This window comes from Camponotus floridanus, unplaced genomic scaffold (assembly GCF_003227725.1).
Source record: "Camponotus floridanus strain SB8 unplaced genomic scaffold, Cflo_v7.5 scaffold295, whole genome shotgun sequence".
Classification (NCBI taxonomy): domain Eukaryota; kingdom Metazoa; phylum Arthropoda; class Insecta; order Hymenoptera; family Formicidae; genus Camponotus; species Camponotus floridanus.
In genome coordinates, this window is record NW_020229431.1 from 24,413 (window position 1) to 50,475 (window position 26,063).

At 41.3% G+C, this 26,063-nt stretch overlaps 3 protein-coding genes across 3 annotated transcripts; all 3 read left to right on the forward strand.

Moving 5' to 3' along the window:
* Positions 1-19,194: 19,194 nt before the first annotated feature.
* Positions 19,195-21,282, forward strand: LOC112638366. The gene has a single exon (XM_025409946.1). It carries the CDS (start codon positions 19,195-19,197, stop codon positions 21,280-21,282), a length of 2,088 nt encoding a protein of 695 aa, XP_025265731.1.
* LOC112638367 lies at positions 21,279-22,793 on the forward strand. Its single transcript, XM_025409947.1, has one exon. It carries the CDS (start codon positions 21,279-21,281, stop codon positions 22,791-22,793), a length of 1,515 nt encoding a protein of 504 aa, XP_025265732.1.
* Positions 22,794-22,819: 26 nt separating this feature from the next.
* Positions 22,820-24,313, forward strand: LOC112638368. The gene has a single exon (XM_025409948.1). It carries the CDS (start codon positions 22,820-22,822, stop codon positions 24,311-24,313), a length of 1,494 nt encoding a protein of 497 aa, XP_025265733.1.
* The last annotated feature ends 1,750 nt before the right edge of the window (positions 24,314-26,063 follow it).

The window sequence follows — 26,063 nt, forward strand, 5'->3', positions numbered from 1 at the left end:
GGGTCGTTCCGGCGGACGTCTGTTCTCAACGGAGCGCCCTGTGCGTTTCCCGAAGTTCCGGGTTGATTTTGCTCCAGAGATTTTCTATAGGCTAGTTTACGGCACTCTTCAATCAAATGTCCAGGAGTCTTACAGTAGCGACAAACTTTTGTCTGGAAATTCTGTGGAGGTGGTACCTTGGCTGGTGTAACAGGATACGGAGGTTGTGAATTTACAACACCATTATTAGGCGGTATCCAGGTCGATATCCATTATTAACATTATTATTTACAGGATTTTGACGGGTGAAGTTTCCGATATTATTTGAAAGATCGGCACGTGGCTGGAAATTTGGACGGAATGATGTTCTTTTACGAATGTTTTCAGCTTCTATGGTCTTGGATAACTGTATTGCTGTACTTATTCCTTCTTCGAAGTTTTTTGGTCGTTCTAATTTCACACGTACCAATAGGTCGGAAGGAAGTCCGTTAATAAAACTATTTAATGTAGTTATTTCGATAGCATCTCTGCTTCTTTCACTTATATTGCCAGATAAATCAGACTCTCCATCTATAATTGCGGTACGTAACTCTTGTACCCTTGCAATATAGTCAAATATATTTTCATTCTGTTTCATATAGATATTTCCTAATTCTCCTCTATATTGATCTACCGATTTATTTGGTCCAAATATCGATTTTAATCTTTTCGTTAGTTCAAGCACGGTATGGAACTCTATTCCTTCTATGGCTGAATAAGCGTGTCCCTGTAATTTATTTATAATTAATTGAACCAAATGATATTCATGATAGGCTGGTATTAAATCGAGAGCTCGTTCGCAGATTTTGCTAAAGTGAAAGACTGACATTTTGTGACCATCAAATCGAGGCACAGTGTCTATAGCATCTTTCAACCGTATTGGAGAAGGTTGATCCATGATATCAAAGTGTTGGAAAGTTGGTTGAGAATATGATCGTTCCTCGCGAGCATGTTGTCGTTCTTGCTGTCCTTCTCCATGAGAACTCTCCAGATTTGCAAGTCTAGAGTTTATTCTTTCAATGCAACTAGTAATTGTGTGCATAGAGGCCATCAATTGTTCTACAGCGGGCTGTTCTTGAGTTCCTGTTGTTTCTCTTTGATTCATCTCTTCCTGCATTTTTGCTATGTGTTCGGCCTTAGCTTGTAAGGCTTCCGCTTGTTCTCTCAGTTGTCTCTCCTTTTCATTTACTTTTTGAGTTAGTATGTCGATTTCTTCGGAGGAATATTGTTTCCTAGTAGCGCCTGTGGCTACAGAACTTGCAGAGCTTGACCTTGTTTGCATAACGATCCTTTAATTTGTTTTCCTTTTTCGTCTTTTCGTTTATATTTTTCTGTCGACTATCTCCAAAGGATTAGACTCTTTTGGCAAATCCCACCGCTGCCACCAAAGAATGTTCTACATTTACCTCTTGTTACGTCTCGAGTGTTAATTTAGACTAACTAAATTTTTACTTCTCTTGATCAGAGGTTTATCTCTCAATTTATTTTCTAGGGCAACCTGCTAAGCCGGCTTTACCCTGGGACGCCGAGAGATAGAGTCTAAGGTAACCTTCTGGGTAGGAGAGTCTTATATCGACAGTAAAATACTCTAGGTTATTCAGTCCTGACCAGATTTCTTTTATTTCTTCCAATTCATGATAGCGATACAATGTGATAAATATATATATATTTCTTTATATATGAATGTGTATGTTACAGGTTAATATATGTGTATACTGTTTCCTTTATTGTATAAAGAGAGAATTATGTTTAGATGTGGTTTATTGTGACCATTATATTATTTCATAATCGCTTTAGATATGATCTAGGAGAGCATTGATTCTATTATTAAAATCTCCGTCGTCTTCCTCGGATCAGAAAAGAGGGGCTCTGGTGTTCGATTTAGTGTATCTCTTTCGAATTCGTTCCAGCAGTCCTCAAGGTCCTCCAGGGTACAGGGGAGTAACTGGGGGGCGAGTAGTTAGACCATAGGGGGGAGCTCGGGGGAGAGTATGGCAAGGGCGACGCCGGGGGAGAATATGGGGATGGCACTTGGACGCCGACGTCAATCAGAGGCCTTATTTCAGCATTTCGTTCCCAGCCTCGGAGCAATGCTAGCGGTATCCTGCAATCTGCTTCCTCCAAGGAAATGTCACTTGAATGTCCGTCTAAGGATTCAGTGTCCTCCTCTTCTTCTATAATAACTCCTTCGGGGTTATTTTCTTGAGCTTCTTCTTGGGCAGGCTCAGGGCTCGGTTCGATGGTTAGAGGGGCGAACGAGAGATCAAAAAGGAATTTCTTCCTGATTATTGTAAGATGTTTAAAATGTTAACCGGGATTTCGTCACGATCAATGAATAATCGTCGAGCGACAGGAGTTCCCGTTATTCTGCTCCTTATAATTGCTCGTCGTCTAACGCGACCTTCTCTGATGGAGAATTCACGGTTCAAGATTCGATCTACTCGTCTAGCATTAACCATCTATAATTAATTTCATTGATTGTTAATAACCACTTTATTTGAAGTTATAATTTATGAAAGGAAAGAATTTACTTACGGATGATAGTTTATTCTTTTATATAAGATCGTATATATTTGTATATGTATATTCGAGATGAGGGGTCCTGTCAAAGGGATAATTGAAACGAACGTGTTAGTATGTTACCTTGTTAGAATATTTTTAATAGAGAATGCATATAGTAGAGGGAAGTGGTTGAAACGATTTAAATAATTCATAGCTTAGATCAGAACAGCATGATATAANAAGGAGGGGAATTGGGGGACAACGCGGAGATTGCGAGGAGGTACGGATTGCACCGACTCTATATCGCGGATATATGCGGACACCTCGAATTGTGGTATATAACAACGTTCTGATAAGTCTACTGAAGTCGCAGGTGTACGTTTCGAGAAATGTGTACGTGTATTCGAAGTCGTTGCAACAGCCAATATCAATATCGGAGAATTTGTTGACGGCGATCGAACGAAAATCTGGCTACTTTTACGTCTCGAATAAATGACGTCATTCCACCGAGCGAGGCACATCCAAACTCGATTTTCGTCTCGATGACGATGGGTGCGACAGCAAGATACGATAAAGAGTATTCTCAATGGGTCGTCACTCGACGCGACTGCTTTATCTTTTGTCAGACGTCGGAGAATACAAAACAATCTTATACGCGAGCAAGAGAACTTGCTGATTTTTTAAACAGGATGGTACAACTTGAACACGTGGTACAACGATTCATGTGAATACGACATGTCGTACGAGGATTTCAGTGAATTATGTGTAATTGTTGGCACAAAGTATGGATTCTAGTGTGATAAGGACAGCTGCTTACGAAACGGGCGATAACAGAAAAGGATTTAACGGTGTTCCGTATACTGCAAAACGATTAGTCGCTGCCAACATTTTTGTCGAGAGAAGGGTCAAACGTTGACATTCGTCAATATGGCTGATAAGCGATAATAGTTCGTGAGCGGTGAAAAGATTGCGAAGGAGATGAGAAACGAGCGATCGATCCGCAATGAACATCGGCTTTTAAAGAACCGGGTAAGATCGATTGACGAATATCGCGGTCAAGATCATTTTAGACCCTATTATCAGAGCCACTAAAAGAATGCCGACAACTCTAGCTTTACGCGGTGAAAACGAGCAGAGTAACGCTGACGCTATAATCAAAAATTACCATCAGCTTGTAAGGGAGAGGAGGAAGGGAGGAGAGGAGCGACACCGAAGAAAGAAGGAAACGATTGAGGCTAAAACGTTTATTGACCGCGGGTACATTTGGATGGAACGTGCACATCTCGACCGCTGATACACCTCACACGTCCGGGACAACGAGAACCGTGATAATCAGGAATCCAAATTATTGATGAGATGAAGAAGTTCTTCGAAAAATTCAAAAAAACTGCTGTTTCACAGGACTGAAGTTTTTCGAACCCGGGGGCAACCGCCTCGAAACAATCGTTTCGGAAACAGTATTACAAACGATCGGCGGCAAGAAGTTGTTACGAGAACACTTTTGGATCACTCGGGGCAAAAATACATAGGTGCTCTTCTTAGCGGTGACGAAAAAAATAACACGATCGATCACGTGTACGGCGTCTATTTTCGACGACGAATGGAATGCGTCTTCGGCAAAAACCATATGAACTATCGGAACATTGAACAAGAATATCTATATCATAGATAAAGTGAGTATATTGGTAAACCAGGATTTATACGAGTTATGATCTTCAAGAATCTCCGACGACGTCTACTACTAGAGGACGATCTGCAAATAATATAAGAGCATATTGGATGCGACGAGGTGCGCATAAAGCGTTCAAATATGGATGCGTCAGAGTCCAATTATAGAGCACAAGGGATACAAGTATAAACAGAATTATGCACGTTGATGTCGAAAAGAAAAACACGGGAACGGGAGTATTACGCTCGCCCGGATGCCGCTATACAATAATAAGAATCGATTAATGTGACACTGGGCGATTCCCAACGACTATGGATCTACATTGCTCTGATACGCTGTCGCGGCCGAGCTGCGACAACGCTCAGACGACCAACGAGATCTGTCGATCATAAGAGAAACTTCGCGAAGCTGCCTTGGCCTTATATAAATTAAAACGGTGTCTCGACAAAACTAATCAGTCGTCGATTACTCACATCGAAAAAAATGCTATCAACAAATTTGGATATTCGAACGGAGAGAAGAAATCTGCACAGCGATCATTGGAGTAAATTGGTGACAAGTTACTTGCGTCGAAAGCTCTGTGTCGCGTCGCTACGGACTATGACGCGAGGTCGCAGCAAGTTATTCGCGTGTAGCGCAATCTAAGGCTGAATACCGATGCAGTAACAAACTGTTGTGTGAACAATATGTTTAAACAACGGTTGAAGAATCAACAGAAAGAATCAGACGAGAAGCTGATTGCGTTCGAGAAGGATATGCGAGCTTTGCAGATTGCGATAAACGAACTTCGACGTGCGATTAACACTAATTCAGAAACGGCTATCAACCTATAATGAGCTGTAGCGAACAGTTTAGGAGCAGCTATTGTACAATTATTAAACATCTACAAAGGCTTATCGAGCGGCTACGAAGGATTATCGAACTACAATGAGTGACAGCGATCGAAGAGGAAACGACCTCGAACGGGTCAGCAACGGCTATTGAACGGCTATTGAACGACCTCGAACGGGTCAGCAACGACTATTGAACGGCAGTGAACGGCTACGAAGGGCTATTGAACAGCTATCGAACGACAGTGAACGGCTACGAACGGCTATTGAACGGCTATTGAACGGCTATTGAACGGCTACGAACGGGTCAGCAACGGCTATTGAACGGCTGTCGAACGGCTATTGAACGGCTATTGAACGGCTACGAACGGGTCAGCAACGGCTATTGAACGGCTGTCGAACGGCAGTGAACGGCTAAAGAGTGACAACGAATAATAAAACGCATGGTGATACGTATTATTTGATCGACGAATCGAAAAAACAACGATGAATCGACGATTGGGAATAATCGAGGAAGCGAAGAAACAACATAGTTTAGAGAAACGGCAGTTGGTGAATGAACTGCACGCACCGGCGAGAAAAAATTTCCCCCGAAGACACGTCATAGTACGGGGATACGATGACCTGTGGCAAGCCGACATCGTCGAGATGCGTCCGTACTCTCGTTTCAACAGAGGTTACAACTACATACTCACTGTCATCGATGCGTTGAGCAAGTACGCGTGGGCCGTACCACTCAAGAGTAAAGGTGGAAGCGAGACAGCTGACGCTATCGCCGAGATAATTCGAGATAGCAAGAGGTGTCCGAAAAATATACAGACCGATATGGGAAAGGAATTTTATAACGTCGACGTGCAACGGCTCATGCGAAAACACGACATCAATCATTATTCTACATATTCAACATTAAAGGCATCGATTGTTGAGCGATTCAATCGCACGCTGAAAAACGACATGTGGAAGATGTTTACGCTAAACGGATCTTACAAGTGGATCAACGTGTTGTCGGAACTCGTATCGAATTACAACGCGCGCAAGCATCGAACGATCGGTATGCGGCCCGTCGACGTTACCCCCGCGATCGCTGAAAGACTCTTGGCTACTGTGTACAACCATGTAAATATCGCGGGTCCGGCGAAATTCAAAGTAGGTGACTCGGTACGCGTTAGCAAGTACAAGACAGTTTTCGAGAAAGGTTACACGCCAAATTGGACAACCGAGGTGTTTAAAATTATAAAAGTGCAGCATACTAATCCCGTAAGCTATCTACTTGAGGATTATCGCAAAAAATCTATCGCTGGAGCGTTCTACGAACACGAGTTGCATCGCGCGAATTATCCGGACGTGTATCTCGTGGAGAAAGTACTGCGCAGGAGGGGTGATGAGGTTTACGTGAAATGGCTGGGATTTGACAATTCACACAATTCTTGGATACATAAAGACAATGTGATTTAATTAATCATACAGTGTTTATTTTTTAAATTTTCTGGAAAAAATATATATGTATAACATTATAATATTTGAAAAAAATAAAAATATACATAAAAATATACATAAAAAATCCTTATCAATATTCCTTTCTATAGTACATGTATTTTTAATAAGTTATAATAAGATGTATGAGATACACATAAAAATATATGAAATATAAAAAATACAAAAAATCCTTATTAATATTCCTTTCGATAGTACATGTATTTTTTTTTTAATAAGATAATAAGATGTATGAAATATACATTACATTACATAAAAATATATGCAATATAAAAATTTTTATTAATAATTCTTTTAATAGATAACTTATCGCACACATTTTACATTTTATATATTTTACATTTTATATATTTTACATTTTATATTACAATGGTATCCTATAATGTCCCCACGGTAATGTATCTGTGGTTTCGGGTACGATATACCGCTTATCGTCGTACGGACTCAAAGCAATTTTCGTCTCGCGGATCGTGTATACTTGGTGCAGTTTAGATCGTATACACGACTGCTGGCGCGTCATTTCAATTTCTTCTTTCAAACACCGCGTGTAATTGTCAAACGTTATCGTTCTCGCGACAATGTTGGTCTTGACGCCTTTAACTTTTTTTGTATCCTTTTTCCCATCGACTCGTAATGCGTACATCTTTGCTCTGAGTCCGACGAATTCGGTCATTATGGCACCGTTATTTTCGTCCTTCATCAGGCCCGGTACTTTTTTATTTTCAAGCGGTATACCGTACGCATTGTCTACCGCATAATCGCTCGTGTCAAATCTGGCGATATCGCGCTTCATGTTCTCATACACATCAACGCACTCAATGTGATATATCAAACTATCTGTATCGGTATACATAATCTTACATTTATCGCGATACATTGGCGTCATATACTCGTGATGAAATTCATACAAACATGTCTTGGATATGTCGAGTATGCACATACCCACATAAATCGGCTTGTAGAATTTCACCTCGAGTTTACGCAATTCCACAGCGATTAAGTTTTCTGAAAAAACGCTTCTGCTGTGGAAATTCGGTTTCGCGATCATCGCTTCTGCACCGTACTGGCCATCCCATTTTGTTAATAATTTTACATCGACACGATTCCGCACATTTTCCATCGTTTTACCAAACACAGCATTATTCATTAATTTATATAAATTTTTCTCGAAATCGTTTTTCGCGAGTGTTCTGAAATGTGTATTTAATTCGATATAACTGCGAAGCCATGGAGATTGCGTAAATTGTAATACGCGATGTATTTTTGTTACACGAAGGCCGTGACGCGTACACTGCTGTAGGTTACGGTAGTGTATCACGTAACGCTTCTTATCATATAACGTTGCAAGTAGTTTGAATTCCCGCTTACCGGGCGGCTTGTCGCGCGTCGGACAAAACGGTAGGTCAATGTGCGTATCGTGAAGATGTCGTGGGTATGCGAGATCGACTTCGAGGATATAGCCTGTAGGGGAATCTAGCGCGATGGATGATACATCAAAATTCGACACGTCGTCGACCCATCGAAAATCGGCATAGGGCAACGGTTGACACATTGCCCATCCGTATAAATTATTAACGTCAAAATACATCAAGTACGACGATGGTTTCGATGGATCGTACGACTCCATGTACTTGTTATTAGCGCGAGCGTATCTGTTGGAACATTGGCTCAGACCACCGCGTATACCGCGTTCGATGAACATAACCATGTCGAAATCCGTAAGCAACTCGAACGTGATCTTTGTATGCTTTAACATGGCGTCCCACGTGTATCCGGGGAGAGTATAATAATACGCGGGGTCGAGTCCGTAACTTTCGATACATTTATCGCGAAAATTTTCGAAAATATCTGCTAATAACAATACGTAGATTTTGAGATACATGTCGCTATATTCACCCAGCGTCCGAATGGAGAACCGCGTCCAGACGTTCTCGGCGTGCGCGTAATCGCTCTCGGATACAGTTTCACCGGTCAAAGAATTGTAAAACGATTCGCGCGGTGGTAAACACGTATCGTGCAACCTGTCAATGGAATCGATGTATTCGTATGGAAATACACCTTTTCGCGTTAACAAATTGAAATTTTCGGCAGATAAATTTTGAAATTCCGATTTTAAAATTTTGAGTTTATCTTTGTCCAAAAATGATGCCAATTTATCGAGACTCGATGTGAGAAATTTGTATGAATCGATGAAACGTAATTTTATTTGATTTTTTGATTCTTCTTTAAAATCAACACTTTTAGTAAATGAAATATATTTTTCCTTAGTTATCGGCACTAACTCGATTTTCCCTTCGAACGCTGTGGCTATTTCCTCGATAATAAAATGAGAATCGTAACCGGATAAATTGTGAAAAACTATCGGAATGCAAAAAGAATCTTTATAATTTAGATTACAATTTGAATGTGCAGGACCTCTGTACCGCCCGGTCAGATGGCAATGATCGCGAACGCGTGTATCGTCTTGCGCGAACGGTTTTTTGCATGTGACATTGAGTAACGTGATAAAATTCTTTCTGTTCTTCGAACGTTAAATCTACCATGGGGACATTTGTTTTTAAAATATTTTTTACGCGTAATGCCAAATTTTTAAGATCTTTAACGAACCATGCTATACAATCGGCGCTACGATGCGAATGATACGCCGATAAAGATTTGTCGAACGAGCAATGTACATAGTAAGCTATGCTAAATACTTGATGATGATGTTGATATAATTTCTCTTCTTCCTTCTTGGCCAGGACGCATTCCAAGTCGGCGTACACAATGAATGGAAGCCGCTCCTTCCGATTAGGGTTGCTGAACTCGAGCCACTTGTCCTTGTCGCTCGGCAATCGGACAGCGCAGTCGTTTAGCTTTCCGCAGTCGACCGTATGCAACTGCAACTTGTCGTCCGAACCAAAATAATGTAGACATCTGTAAAGGAAAAAAATTTAATTAAGATTTTAACAATTCATATTATAATTATACAAATAATAATTATTCAAATAATATAAAATAAACTAACCGATCGCAGATATATTTCTTGTGATCTTTTTTGCTGAGTTGCGAGCTCACTAGTCGGGATAGATTCTTGATCCACGCGAAATGTCCCACGCTGTTGTTACCATCTTCCACGTATAGCAGATTCACATGCTTGTCCCGTTTCTGCTGTGAAAGATGTATCGGGGCAATGTTGTTCTCTTTCTCGATGCTGTACACGTTGATTGAAATGTTATTTGCATGTTCAAATTTCTTAATCTGATTCATAGTCGCTGGAAACTCAATGTCCCGGAGATTCAACACTGTCGCGTAATGCGGGTACGATGATTCCCGTTCCGCGTGACTTTCGGCTGGATACAGAGCGGCGACCACTGCCCACGCGAAACATGCATTGTCCTTTGATTGCACGTTAATCACCGCTCTCTTCATCATAATATCCCGGCGGTAACTTGATGTGACATCCCGCGTGCATGGGATTGAACTTGTTAATATTTACAGTCAAGTTCAATATTCGCGACAAAGCCCACCCGCTATCGCGTTCCTGAAATTCTTCCAGAGACGCTAGGGTGGACTTGATAACGCGCTGTTCGTACCACTCGCGTAAATTGGATGTGCGAAAGAGTTCATGGTTTCTTGTATTTACACTTTTATTCGCATGTTTATCTCCGGCCACAAATTCACCATTGAATATTGTGTTCACTTTTATACTGCTGTGTTTTTCTAGAGCGTCCTGCACATGTTCTATCACAATGTCTTCGGCATCCTTGAGAAATTGGCGCGGTTCGATGTGATTATAATTTATCACCGCACCAGTCGATACGCGACTCTCGAACGCGGTATCGATCTCTCGCCAAACGAGTCTCTCCGCGTTATTGTCATCGCTGTATTCACCACCACTGGGAATAAATCTTCTCTGCAATCGAGTTTTTGCACCTTCGAGCTGCGCGATTTTGGCTGCCAGAGATTGTCTCTTTCCGATCGAGAGTCGCGGACGCTTAACACGACTGCGTTCTTCGAGCTCTTTGATCAATTCTTCGCAACGCTGCAGCCATGCAAAATACTCGCCCAAGGTGGTAATTTGTCGAGATCGCTCTATCAGATCGCCTTCAGTCTGCTCGATGTTTTCCATTTTATGTATTATCACACAATATATATATATCACAGAAGACTAACAGAACACTATCTTTTTTCTGACAAAACACTTTCCGAGAGAACACTATTTTTTGCTACCAACGTGTCGATGCGTTTTCAAATGATGTACTATGATCTGCTGCGCTTCGATCCTTCTTATATTCGACCAACAAGCTTTCAGAGACTGTTGGGGGTTGACACGAAAGAAAATTTTCTTGCAAATGTACCTAGGATCGTAGAAAAAATGCGCTATTATATTACACAGATTGCTTGAAAAGATTGGACTGAAATATCTCAAAAATGTAAGTTTATGAAATAAAGTCATAAAAATATGTATAAGAGTAAAAAAAAAAAAAAAGAGTATAAAAGGTTTTCTATAGTATCCCATTTGCAAGAAAAAATTTTCTTTGTGTCCCCCGATAATCTCTGAAAGCTTGTCCGCTTAATCTCTATTGTTTATACGTCGAACGGGAAAAAAAACCTGGAATTATCTATTACGGGTGTACCTCGAGAGTACAAAGCAGCCGAACATCGGCGCTGATATGTAAACGAGGGAGACACCTCCGATTAGTCAATCAAAGCCAATTGTGTCCAATTGTATTGTGTCTAATCGAGTAATCCCCAGACAAAGCAGCCGATCATTAGCGCTATTAAAATTTTTCCTTAAAAAATAAAATTTTTTAAAAATAAAATAAAATACAATAAAATAAAAGAACAATAAAAAGGATTAGGTCCGCAAAATCTTTTTCAAAATATATAATAAAATACAATATATATAAAAATATATATAAAATATATATAAATATATATAAATATATATAAAATATATATAAAAATATATAATAAAATACAATAAAATAAAATAAAAGAACAATAAAAAAGATTAGGTCCCCAAAATCTTTTTCAAAATATAATAAAATACAATAAAATAAAATAAAAGAACAATAAAAAAGATTAGGTCCCCAAAATCTTTTTCAAAATATAATAAAATATAAAATATAATAAAATATAATAAAATACAATAAAATAAAATAAAAGAACAATAAAAAGGATTAGACCCAAAAAAGGATTAGACCCAAAAAAGGATTAGGCCTAAAATCCTTTTCAAAAGAATACCGCTCTTTTGTTTATGCTTGTCATTAACGTGACCCCCCCCCAACACCCGCGTGACGTCATACCCCCGCTCCGCTGAGATCCCCTCGCACCTCACCTCCCTCAGAGGACCTGGGTTAGAACCGGCCTACTACATCTACTTTTATTATCTGAATATAACAAGATAATTATTATGGTATACAATTTTATGTGTTTCAAGTTTCTTTTAAATTTACAGAATGAGCAAGTGAGTAATTTGCTCTTTCTACGCGCACAAATACAGTTTTATAAAATTTTATAGAATAATTTGATCCTTATTAAGCTACCTTATCTCTTCATCAACGTCAAATAAAGCCGCGTCTATAAAATAATTTAAGGTTAATTATGTATCAACAATTAATCTTACACAATTGCTTCTTTTCCTCACTAATGTAATTCGAGAATTCATAAAATCACTAATAAGTATATTTTAACATTAATAGTTTTCATTATAAGAGGGAGCTACCTTACAAAAATATTTTATAAACTTACTGGCAATTTGAGGAAAACGCCAATCAATTATTTCACTACGCAACATATGCAACATCGAAACGACGCAATCTTGTATATAAGAATGATAACGAAAAAATTCTGGAATATCTGGACTATTTCGTGTAAATTTGTAAGCGACAAAAAATTAGATTATTATTGCTATAAATGCTAAAACAAACGCTAAAACTTTCAAGTGAAAAATTTATATAAATTATATTTTATAAATATGGGTATTTAATAAACAATTAATTTTTCTTCTTCTTTTTCATACATATTAATACACATAATGTTAAATTACTAATAATGTGTAAATTTTTTCAATAGATTTCTATAAAATATCTATATATCCTATTCTGTGTAATTTCTGTTCAAATTTTTTTCTAAAAGTACATTTCTATTTTCACTTTATTTTAATAGATATTAATATTTATAATTTGTTAATTGTCAAAATATCTTGGAGACATAGTTTAAACGACGGGTAGAGAAATGACAATTAAAAAGAAGTTATAAACACAAACACTTGAGGTCAATATTTTCTTGTATCTACGTATACCTATTTGTCCTAAAGCGTGTGAATAATGAGACGAAAGGCAGTTACTGGCAGTTGCGAATGAAAAACGACACGTTACACGTATCGAAAGTCATGTGTTAACAGAGGTAATAGACAAAGAGACGAGTGTCAAAAAAAAAGAAATGTGGGAATATTACATATTTTTATCTCTTACATAATTTACATATAAATTATATTATATATTCGTAATATTTTTATCAATATTTAATTTCATTTAATGCAAACATTTCAAGGTTCAACGATGCTTGAAGTTTATTGAATTTTATAACGTATGTAACACATAAAGAAAAATTTTTAATTAATCAACGAAATAACAGAAGGCAATATGAACATGAACTGCGATTACTCGTGAGGTTTTAAGTGAAAATAATATAAAACTATAGCTCTCCTGTATCTTTTAAACTCCAAATATCACTCGCGTTTGAAAAGATCATACATCAACAAGAATCTACTTTCAATCAATTAAATTTAAACCATAAAAATATGTAAATACTTTCAAGTAAATTCAACTTTTGATAAAAAGAAAATGTTAATATATTACTTGATTATGTACACAATAACCTTTCATTTATAAAAGCTATACATACCGAAAAAGAATCGGTTACTTAGCTTCATCATAAAAAAGTTAATGTGTAATTCGGAACGGTTTGTCAATATTTATGTAATTTTGATCTTATTTACAGAATCAGATTTTGACAAGAATCCGATTTGGGCAAAAAATTCTAATTAAAATAATTAACAAAACACAAAAATATACAATTAAAGAAAATAGACACGATAAGTAAAAATACAAAAACGAATAAAGAAATAGACAAGACGACTGAAAATACAGGAGCAGAAGGAGAAATAGAGAGAATGAGCAAAAATATAGAAGCGGGAGAAAAGAATGAAGAAGACGCAAGTAAGTAAAATAAATACATATTTTTGAAATCAAAAATCTAGATATAAGAGAAACAAACTGTACATATACTATTACAGCATTAATATTTGTTAGCATTAAAAATAATATTAAGTATGCGTACATGTGTTTTGTAAAGATAAATTTTATAGATAATTTTGTACCTAATTTCTCCCTTTTTTTCAATTCAACAGGAGAAAAAATAAAAGAAGGCGAAGGAACAGAGAAGGTGAATAAAGATACAGAAAATAAATGGTACGAGGGAGATAACGATGATAAACAGGACGAAGGTAGGTAAAAAAATTATTTTTGCAAAGCAAGATCCACACATACACATACGCACACACACACGCACGCAGACACACAAGTATAGAAGAGCGAAATGTATACATACAACATTATAAATTAATATTTGTTTTCATTAAAAATAACATTAAGAATATATGTGTTTGATCAAAATAAATTTTATAGCTTCTATATCGTACCCTTACATATGTCGGATATTCAGTACCAAGAAGAACAGAAGAGAGCGAGCAAAGTGAAGAAGACAAGTAAGTAAACAAAAATATATGTCTGCATAAAATGATCTTGAAATAAAAGAGCGAAATGTATGTACATATCATGGAATTAACGTTAAACATTAAAACTAATATTAAGTATGTATACATGTGTTTGTTATTTACTCATGCACACATACAAGTATACAAGAGCGAAATATATACATACAAGATTATAGAATTAATATTCGTTCCCATTAAAAATAACATTAAAATTGTATAAATATGTACATGTGTTTTGTTAAGATAAACTTTATAGATAATTGTTCCTAATCTTTCTTTTTTCCATTCAACAGGAGAACATATAATTGAGATGGAAGAAAACAGACGGAACGGTAACAAACAATATACATATATTTTTCCAAAGAAAGACTCACATAGTTATAAGAAAACCGACATATATAATATATAATTGTAGAATTATAGAATTAATTATAGAAATGTACGTTTATATTAAGAATAACATTATATAAAGTATGTATTTATGTATTTATGTATTTCATCAAAATTTTGTAGCTGATGCTTCAAAATTGCTTAACCTTGAGATAGATAAAATAGGTGTTGTTCAGGATTCGCCCCGAATTTAGAGTTAAAATATTACCTCCCGTCATACTGGCTCCATCCGTGAGCGCCAAATCGAACTCGCAAATATCTAATTCCGTACGGTTTTTTCGAAATCAGCCAGGATCCGCGTGATCGCGTAATAATACATGGTCCTGGCCAATTAGAAACTCGAAACATCACGCGATTTGACGTGACAAACCGTGATACGTTGAAATCGGATCATCCGATGTGCAATCGATTCCTTATTATCGAGAGAAAGGCTCTCTCCCGCGGAGTTACTGCTGAGTTATTGCGGAATAATTGCGAAATCATTGTCGAGTTAGAATTATTATGAAATCATAAAGAGTCTTTGAAAGTGCAAGTAATCGAAAGCGAATCGGAAGTGCAAAGTTCGAGAATTTTCTAAGTAAATAGCAAGTAAGACGTTAAAGTCGCGAGTGCATGAACTGATTAGTCCTTGTATAAAGTATCGCGAATAATCAATTCGAACTCAGTTGAACGAATCGATTCCGTATCACACGTGAACATTCTGAGCGCGAGTGCTGGCATTCATCGGAGCGCCTCCACTCTGAGTGAGAGGGGGAACCTCTTTCTCATTGAGCCTCCGCTCATTCGTGTGCTCGTGACATAACGCCGTCTCGCTCGCTCTCACGCGAACCGTGAATAGTGCGGTCTCGCTCAATCTCGCGGACAGTCGCAATAACGCCGTCTCGCTCGCTCTCATGCAAACCGTGAATAGTGCGGTCTCGCTCGCTCTCGCAGACAGTCCGATAGAGCGCTGTCTCTCTCTGTTTCGCGTCGAACCGTGGAAAGTGCGGTCTCGCTCGCTCTCGCAGACAGCCCGATAGAGCGCTGTCTCTCTCAGTTTCGTGCGTGCACCCGTGAATAGCGCAGTCTCGCTTGATCTCGCGAACGGCCATAATAAAGCCATCTCGTTCTCTCTCTCGCAGACAGCTGATGGAGCGCTGTCTCTCTCAATCTCGTGCGTGCAACCGTGAATAGTGCGGTTTCGCTCGCTCTCGCGGAAAGTTGATAGAGCGCTGCCTCGCTCGCTCTCGCGCGAACGTATAATATTGAGCTTTCGCTCAATCTCGCGAACAGCTGATAACCGCTGTGCCGCTTAATCAAGTGAACAATTATATAGTGTGATCTCGCCCAAACCGAGTACGAATCTCGACGTGTTCAAATATTCGAAATAGAGTCGCACACGCATCGAAAGCTCATAAACTTTGTACATATAGTGTAATTTTGCGCAATAAACTTATCGCCACTCTTGTGTGGATGTCACTGTGTTGTAATCAAAGAAGCAATTTTACTTTATTCTATCCCGTCATTCATCCAGTGCGCAATAACGTGATCTGCAAACTCGGGATATCCACTCGGACGTGTACCGGCATTACGCTAGCAATTCTCAAAGTTGCGATCCCGAATAGGTGTAAAATCGGACAATGAAAATAAAGAAGACAAAAGTAAGTAAAAAAAAATATATATTTTTGCACATAAAACTTTAAAGTATAATAGGGTAGAAGAGCGAAACATACAATATTATAAATAAATTATATAAAAATAAATTATTAAGTATGTATGCATATAAATTTATCAAATTAAATTTTGTAGATTGCTTTGAAAATATGCAGGGGTACAGAGTGATGGTACAAAGATACAGAGAATTGAACGAAATAAAAATGAAAAAAAATAAAAAAGTCAAAAGTAAGTACAAAAATATATATATTTTTGTGCAGAAAGATCTAAATATATACATATAAAAGAGCGAAATGTACGGTATTATAGAATTAACATTCGTTAGCAATAAAAATAAAATTAAGTGTGTGTGTGTGTGTAAGTGTTTTGTAAAAGTAAATTTTATAAATATTTTTTCTTAATTTTCCCTCTCTTTCTATTCAGCGAGGAAAATATAAAAGCAACCAAACAAATAGAGAAAGTAAAAGAAAATATAGAGGAAACTCAAGAAACAGAAAAAAACGAGAAAATATATAAGAGCGATCAAAACAGTAAGGAGGAAAGTAAGGAAAGTGAATGAAAAGACAAAAGCGGGCAAAAAATATTAAGTATGTGTACATGTGTTTTGTCAAGATAAATTTTATACATAATTGTTCTTAATTTCTCTCTTTCTTTGATTTTAGCAGGAAAAAATATAAAAAGGGCCACAAAATAGAGAAGAAGAAAGAAAATAAAAAAGCGGTCAAAGAAACAAAAGCGATGAGTAAGAATACAAAAGCGGACAAAAAGATTGAGAAAATGAGCAAAAATATAGAAAGAAGCAAACAAAAAGCAAAGGTGTATGAAGATACAGATGAAGACAACGAAGATAAGTAAAAAGAAAATATTTTTGCAAAGCAAGATCCACACATACATATACACACACACCCAAGTATAGAAGGCGAAACAACATTACATACAACATTATAGAATTAATATCTGTTTCCATCAAAGATAACATTAAGTATGTATGTATATGTGTCTCATTAAAATAAATTCTACAGTTGCCATTTCTGAATTGTGTTGGAACGTACCAGAAAATATAGAATTGGACAAGGAAAATGGAGAAGAGAAAAGTAAGTAAAAAAATATATGCTTTTGCATAGAAAAATATGTGATCTGTAAAATATATAAAATTACGAAATGTACATATTGTAAAATTAATTCATTAGCAATGAAAATAACATTAAATATGTATATAAGTATTTTATAAAAGTAAATGTCATAAATATTTTTCTCAATTTTTTCTCTCTTTCTATTCAGCCGAGGAAAATATAAAAGCAGGCAAACAAATGAAGAAAGAAAAAAAAATATAGAAGAGATTCAAGAAATATAAAAGATGACAACAAATACAGGAGTGATCAAAAAAGTAAGAAAAGTGAGTGAAAAGACAAAAACGTATAAAAAAATAGACGAGATGAGTAAAGATATAGAAAATATATGAAGAAGATGAAGAGGACGACGTATATAAGAATCACCAACATAAGTAAAAGAAATATATTTCTGCAAAGGAAGATCCAGGTATATAAGGAAAAGTGAAATGCACATACAACATTATACAATTAATATAATCATTTGCATAAAAAATAATATTAAATATGTATGTATAAATTTCATTAAAATAAATTGTACGGCTTATATTTCTCAAATGAACTCCCACTTTAAATTAGTATTAGCAGTTTTTGCATAGAAAGATCTAGGTATTATATATATGAAAGAACGAAATATATATACAATATTATGGAAATAACATTTGTTAGCATTAAAAATAATGTTAAGTATGTGTATATTCGCATTTTGTTAAAATAAATTTTATAACTATTTTTCATTTCTCGCTTTTTTCAATTCAATTGGAAAAAATATGGAAGCAACCAGAGAAACAATAAAGACAAGTGAAAATACAAACATTGACAAGAAAATAGAAGAAATGAGTGAAAAACAGAACAAAAAAAATAGAAGAAACCCAATAAACACATGATGGTATGTTCAAAATTAAAAGGATCATTCGAGTTCAGAAAACGCATATCGAAATTCGCATCTTTTCGCTAATAGATATTCGAGAATTTAAAATTAACGGGCGTCGAGAATCTTCTCAAAATATCTGTTGTCAGAAAAAAACGCGAACGCTCGAGTTATCTCGCCCTTTTGCCACCAGAAAAAACGCTCGTTATTGTCGTTGACAATATTATTGTCAACGGCCGTTAAAATTTACGCCGCTCATGGGCATGCGCGCCCATGCGTCACGATCAGCTGATCGCCAATCAGCTGATCGAAAAGGATTGCGCGCGTGAAAAACAAAGCATATCCGACATGAGACGTCATTAACATCCAATGACACACGCCGCAATAGTGTCACCGCTAAAAGATCAAATTAATTGGTCCACGTCGACGCGGGCCCAAAAATCCGCTCACTTTATAACGGGCGCCGCGCGTGGACCAAGGGGAAGTCTCGCACTTATCGCTGCTCGCAGTACTCTAAAACCGCTTCGAAAAAACCGCTTGTATAACCGCAAATATATCGACCGCTTTCTCACTTGGACTTCTCTTTGTTAATTCGGCGTCTGAAATTTATGTTAATTTTTTATTGTTTAAATTTGGTAATCGTGTGGTGTATAAAATAAAAACCTCAAAATCAAAAAAAGAATTACGTGTCGTGTGAAGTTTTTTTGTGTCAAGTAACTCTGTTCGCAGCAATCCGTCTGCCGCGTTTTCGAAACCTCGCGCTGTCGCAGCTATCCGCGCTCACTCGCGAACATTTCTGGTCCTTCGAGCCGGATTATATCCGCATCCGCAGTTTCGTGGGTGACGTTTCCAGTGCTGTGCAGTGCTGAAACAGACAAGCAGATAAGTGAACAATGAGTGCCGACCTGAAGGCCTTGTTAGAGGCCCAGACCGACATCCACGGACGAATGTCTCGCTCCGTGGATAACCTCCGGAAGATGGGCGTCACCAACATCACCGCCGGTGCCGTCCAGGCTCGCCTCACTATCCTCGACAACCTCTGGGCGAAATTCGAGGCTCAACACGAGCTGATACGAGCGGCGCTTAAAGACAGATACATGGAGAGTGAGTACGCCAAAAGTGACTTCATAGATACCGCGGAATGTACGTACGTTTCTCAGCGAAGCACGTTGAGCGACTATGCTGACAGGCTGAGCGCCGAGTCAGTTGTCGCACACAGAATCGAGCCGAAGTCGGAGTCTTCTCCTAAAACCGCGTTGCCGCGTATAAAATTGCCGCCGTTCTCAGGCGCCTATGAAGACTGGCCTTCCTTCCGGGACCTCTTCTTATCTCTCGTCGGAGAGAATCCGTCGGTATCGAACATCGAACGCTTCCATTACCTTCGCTCCTGCGTGAAGGGATCTGCGGAGAAATTGATCCGGTCATTAACGGTTGCAAGCGACAACTACGACCGCGCGTGGGCGATCTTGGCAAAACATTTTGAGAATAAAAAGGAGCTCATGCGCTCAAACTTTGCTACCTTTACCGCCGTCGGGAAAATGAAGTCCGAGTCCGCCGAAGAGCTAAGCCGTGTCTATCACGCCGTCACGGCCACCGTCAACGCGCAGGAGAGCATCGGTAGACCCATCAATTCCCATGGGATGGATCTCCTCAATCACTTGGTAATCGAACTGTTCGATCCGCGAACGCGCCTCGAGTGGGAATCCTCCACCAGTGATTCTCCCAATCCACCGAGTCACGAGGCACTCACTGACTTCATAAGCAAAAGGATTCTTACCTTGAACGCCGCCAAACCTAAGATCGCCGTGAAGAGTGCTGGGGAAGCCTCTCGGACCGCAAAGACTCACTTCGCGAAAAACGTGCCCAACGCGTCCAAATGCGCCGCCTGCAAGGGCAAGCACACGCTCATGCAGTGCCCCGAGTTTAAGTCGAAGTCCGCGAGCGAAAGGAAGTCCTTCGTTGAGGTCAGCGGACTTTGCTTCAATTGTCTCGGGAACCACATGACGGTACGTTGTCAATCTATTAAAACGTGCTTCACGTGCAAGTCGCGGCACCACACGCTGTTGCACGACGCGTACACGGCACCAACACCACACGAAGCGAGCACTTTCTCCACGACACGCACTTCAATCGATAAAAAAGCGACTCTTCTCGCCACCGCGCGCGTCACTCTCACCGACCGCCTGGGACGACCTCAAGACGTGCGAGCTCTGCTCGACCAGGGATCCGAAGTGTCTCTCGTCTCAGAGGACTTAGCGCAGCGCCTCCGTCTGGCGCGCACCCGCTCCTCGATGTCCATAATTGGAGTCGGAGGAGCCCACTCAGGATCCACCCGCGGGAGGGTAACACTAGCGCTCAAGTCAAGCGTGACTGGAGCCCCCCTCACCGTAGCTACCTATGTCCTTCCACGGCTGTCCTCTTACCAGGGGCCAGCGATCAAGGGCTCCACCACGTGGCCACACATACACGGCCTCACTCTGGCGGATCCTCACTATCTCCAGCGAGATCCCATCCACCTTCTCCTCGGCGCCGATGCCTTCTCCAGCATTCTCCTTGACGGTCTTCGTAAAGGTCGCAAGGATCAACCCATCGCGCAGAGGACCACGTTCGGGTGGATATTGTCGGGAGGCTGCGGAGTCGTGACGTCCCATGGCTCCCGCAGCTCCTTTCAGTGCACCGTAGACCACGACCTGAACGCTCTAGTGCAGAGGTTCTGGGAGCAAGAACAGGAGCAGCCCGCGTCCGTCGTGCTCACCCCAGCCGAAGAGAGATGCGAGGAGATCTTCGCTCACACTCATGAGCGCCTTGCCGACGGAAGGTACATGGTCCGTCTTCCGCTGGCCCTCTTCCACCTCTCGAGCACACGCGGAAGTCCGCCGAGCGACTTCTCACGGCAATGGAGCGACGCCGTTTCAGAGACGCCGGCTTCAACCAGCTCTATGACAGCTTCATGGAGGAGTACTCGGACCTGCAACACATGACCCTGGTCAAAACACCGTTCATCAAAGGATCCGTGTGTTATTTACCGCATCACGGAGTGCTTCGGACTTCCAGCACGACCACCAAGTTGAGAGTGGTCTTCAACGGATCTCAATGTACGCCTGCCGGAGACTCGCTCAACAACGCATTCCTGGTCGGAGCCAATCTTCTGCCAACTCTCGCCGACGTCCTTCTGCGTTGGCGCTGGCACCGCTTCGCCTTCATCGCCGACATCGAGAAGATGTACCGGCAGATCCTGGTATATCCAGACGATCGAGACCTGCAGCGGATCTTATGGAGGCGACAGTGCACCGATGACATCCAGGAGTATCGCCTCAACACGGTGACATACGGATTGGCCTGTGCACCGTTCCTGGCGGTCAGGACTCTCCGCCAATTAGCCGACGATGAGGAGCCGGCAAACCCGGCGGGAGCAGTGGCGTTGAGGCGCGACTGTTATGTCGACGACATCGTCACAGGCGCCAGCACCCTGTCCGAGGCAGTCGAGAAGCAGAGGCAGTTACGCCGACTCTGCACGGCGGGCGGGTTTCCCTTGAGGAAGTGGGCCTCAAATCATCAGAAGATCCTCGAGGAGATACCACGGGAGCATCAACTCCAGCAGCCACACCACGACTGGGAGGACGACGCGCATCCGACGCTTGGGTTACGGTGGCACCCCCGCAGCGACTCCTTCACCTTCCGCCTTCAGCCTCGCACGATCGCCCCGCTAACGAAACGACAGGCGCTGTCGGAGACGGCTCGAATATTCGATCCTTTAGGCTGGTTAGCTCCAGTCACCGCTTGTGCCAAAATCCTCATCCAGTCGGCTTGGATGAAGCAGTTGGATTGGGACGCCCCACTGCCTCAATCAGATGAGACGCTGTGGAGACATCTGCTTGAGGATCTTCCGCTGTTGGAGCAGCTCCGGCTGCAACGATGGCTGAAGGCCGATAACCAACCTAATCACGTAGAGCTCCACGGGTTCGCTGACGCGTCAGAGCGAGGTTACGCAGCCGTCGTGTACCTCCGCGTGGTGAGCTCCTCCTCGACCACGATCAGCCTGCTTGCTGCAAAAAGCAAAGTTGCACCCATTAAGCCCGTGTCTCTACCGCGCTTGGAATTGTGCGCTGCAGTCTTGGTCACTAACCTGACTTTTCATCTTTGCGAAGCCTTAGACTTGTTTTCAGCTCCAGTTACTCTATGGTCGGACTCCCGGGTCACTCTTCAGTGGATACAAGGACACGCCTCGAAGTGGAAAACCTTCGTGGCCAACCGGGTGTCCCACATCCAGAAGTTTCGTAACTTCCGGAGGCACGCTGGCGACACATCCCAGGGCGAGACAACCCCGCCGACTGCGCCTCTCGGGGGATTGAGCCCCGGGACCTGCTCAACCACTCCCTCTGGTGGACGGGACCCCCATGGCTCGCCAAGGATCCAGCGGTCTGGCCACAGCACGGCCACGCCACACACGACGTCGAGGTGCCGGAGACGAGAGCAATCGCCTCCCACTTGACGACCGCGGAGAAGGCCGAACCAGAGATGCTTCTCAGGTTCTCCGACCTCCATCGCCTCCTGAGAGTCACCGCCTGGTGTTGCCGATGGCGAGGCAACTCACCGAGGTCGAAGGCTCACCTCAATCTCACGCCTGACGAGCTGGAAGAAGCCCTGCTCCGCTGGCTCCGTTTGGTGCAGGCCCTCCACTTCTCCAAGGAGATCACAGCCCTGAAGCAAAATAAAGGGTTAATCAAGGGTCCAATATTGAAATTAACCCCCTTCCTCGACGACCATGGAATCATTCGAGTCGGAGGCCGGCTGAAGCACGCTGTGCTCTCAGAAGACGAGCGCCACCCAATCATCTTACCTCCAGAGTCATGGATGACGCAACTCCTCGTCAAGGCACATCACAGACGAACGCTTCACGGCGGGGTTCAGCTCACCCTAGGACTGCTTCGCCTGCGATATTGGATTCCCCGAGGACGCTCCATCGTCAAAGGAATCATCCACCGATGTGTCACGTGTGTGAGATGGAAGGCCGCAGCATCACAGCCCATGATGAGCAGCCTTCCGACGGCACGAGTCGCACCGGCACGTCCATTCCTGCGAACCGGTGTCGATTATGCCGGGCCGATTCCCATCCGAACCGGGAAAGGAAGAGGTCACAAGTCGCACAAGGGATTCATCGCCGTCTTCATCTGCTTCGCCTCCAAAGCCGTCCATCTGGAAGCCGCATCGGACTACTCCACCGATGCATTCCTCGCTGCGTTTCGGCGCTTCACTTCCCGTCGGGGCTTGTGCAAAGAAGTCTACTCCGACTGCGGCACCAATTTCGTCGGAGCGGACCGAGAGCTACGACGCCTGTTCCAGGCATCATCATCCGACGGCCGACGCATCGCTCACGTTGCAGCGTCCGACGGGATCCGGTGGAGATTCAATCCACCGGCAGCACCTCACTTCGGCGGGCTTTGGCAGGCAGCGGTGAAATCCACCAAACACCACCTGCGAAGAGTTCTAGGAGACACGACCCTCACCTTCGAGGAAATGTCTACATTCCTCGCTCAGGTGGAGGCGTGCCTCAACTCTCGTCCACTTCAGGCGCTGTCCGATGACCACGACGACTTAACGGCGCTCACTCCGGGCCATTTTCTAATCGGGGCTCCCTTGCTGGCAGTGCCCGAACCTTTACTGGCAGACGTCAACGTCAACCTCTTGTCCCGCTGGAAACTTCTCCAACGGATGCGCGACCACTTTTGGGAGAGGTGGTCGCGGGAGTACATCAACTCACTGGCTTCCCGACCAAAGTGGTTGAAGGACACAGCAAGCTCCACCGTCGGCGGTCTGTGTCTAGTGCGGTCGGACATCACTCCACCAACCCGATGGCCACTCGCTCGGATCACCAAGCTGCACCCTGGGGACGACGGAGTGACGCGTGTAGTCACTGTACGCACCGCATCTTCGGAGCTTGTCCGGCCTCTCATCAAGATCGTCCTCCTGCCTGGAGCCGACACCGCAGAATCAACGCACCCGGATTCGTGAGCGAAACCGAGCACCGTATTTTATTTCAATTTATTTGTCTTTTTTCAATAAATTGTCCGTCCACGGAATTGTTCATCATGGCCGTCGTGCATTACCTCCGATAATCGCGCCGCGCGCTATCACATTTATCAATCACATTTTATATCACATCCGAGCCGCTTCATTAACTTTTCTTTCTTCGGACTCCGCGTCAAAATTCACTCATCATTGCACTTCACTTGCGATCGCTTAAAAAACACTGTCACTCTCAACTTTCACTGCACTCACAAAATCATTCACAGTATCACTTTATATATCTCACAAACACCGCACTACTTATTCTCGCGAAAGACTTATCACAACTGTTTAACACGTGTCTTCTCTTTACGTCACTTCGCATTCCATTCATCACTCATTTCACATCTCAATAGCACAGTTCGCGACACCTGTTTGTAACCGCACACACTCGGAAATTTCGTCACGTACTGACGAGGCGAGCGGGATGTTCAAAATTAAAAGGATCATTCGAGTTCAGAAAACGCATATCGAAATTCGCATCTTTTCGCTAATAGATATTCGAGAATTTAAAATTAACGGGCGTCGAGAATCTTCTCGAAATATCTGTTGTTAGAAAAAAACGCGAACGCTCGAGTTATCTCGTCCTTTTGCCACCAGAAAAAACGCTCGTTATTGTCGTTGACAATATTATTGTCAACGGCCGTTAAAATTTACGCCGCTCATGGGCATGCGCGCCCATGCGTCACGATCAGCTGATCGCCAATCAGCTGATCGAAAAGGATTGCGCGCGTGAAAAACAAAGCATATCCGACATGAGACGTCATTAACATCCAATGACACACGCCGCAATAGTGTCACCGCTAAAAGATCAAATTAATTGGTCCACGTCGACGCGGGCCCAAAAATCCGCTCACTTTATAACGGGCGCCGCGCGTGGACCAAGGGGAAGTCTCGCACTTATCGCTGCTCGCAGTACTCTAAAACCGCTTCGAAAAAACCGCTTGTATAACCGCAAATATATCGACCGCTTTCTCACTTGGACTTCTCTTTGTTAATTCGGCGTCTGAAATTTATGTTAATTTTTTATTGTTTAAATTTGGTAATCGTGTGGTGTATAAAATAAAAACCTCAAAATCAAAAAAAGAATTACGTGTCGTGTGAAGTTTTTTTGTGTCAAGTAACTCTGTTCGCAGCAATCCGTCTGCCGCGTTTTCGAAACCTCGCGCTGTCGCAGCTATCCGCGCTCACTCGCGAACATGGTATATTATACGTTAAAATCAAGATGGTATATTATACGTTAAAATCAAGTATTTACGGGAGGTCTAAATGTGATAGATTTAACGTATATCAGTTGCGTATAATTTTAGTTGTGATGTCCGATTAATATACGTTGTCATAAACTATATATATCCGTTTTTTAATGCTATTCTCAAACGAATTAAAATCGTATTTGATAAACAAATAAACTACGTTTTATGAATACATAATTTTTACGAATTACGAGTATCTATATAAACGTATTACAATAACTATATAAAATACGTATTGTAATGACTATTTAAAATACGTATTGCAATGACTATTTAAAATATGTATTGCAATGACTATTTAAAATACGTATTGCAATGACTATTTAAAATATGTATTGCAATGACTATTTAAAATACGTTATTTTGATTATACTTTTAAATGATTTTTGTTTTTAAATAAACGTATTATATATAATTATACAGGTTGTCCCATTTTAACTTAC

Coding starts and splice junctions, on each gene's coding strand:
- LOC112638367 (XM_025409947.1), top strand. CDS start 21,279: ATGACCCTGGTCAAAACACCGTTCATCAAAGGATCCGTGTGTTATTTA.
- LOC112638368 (XM_025409948.1), top strand. CDS start 22,820: ATGCTTCTCAGGTTCTCCGACCTCCATCGCCTCCTGAGAGTCACCGCC.
- LOC112638366 (XM_025409946.1), top strand. CDS start 19,195: ATGAGTGCCGACCTGAAGGCCTTGTTAGAGGCCCAGACCGACATCCAC.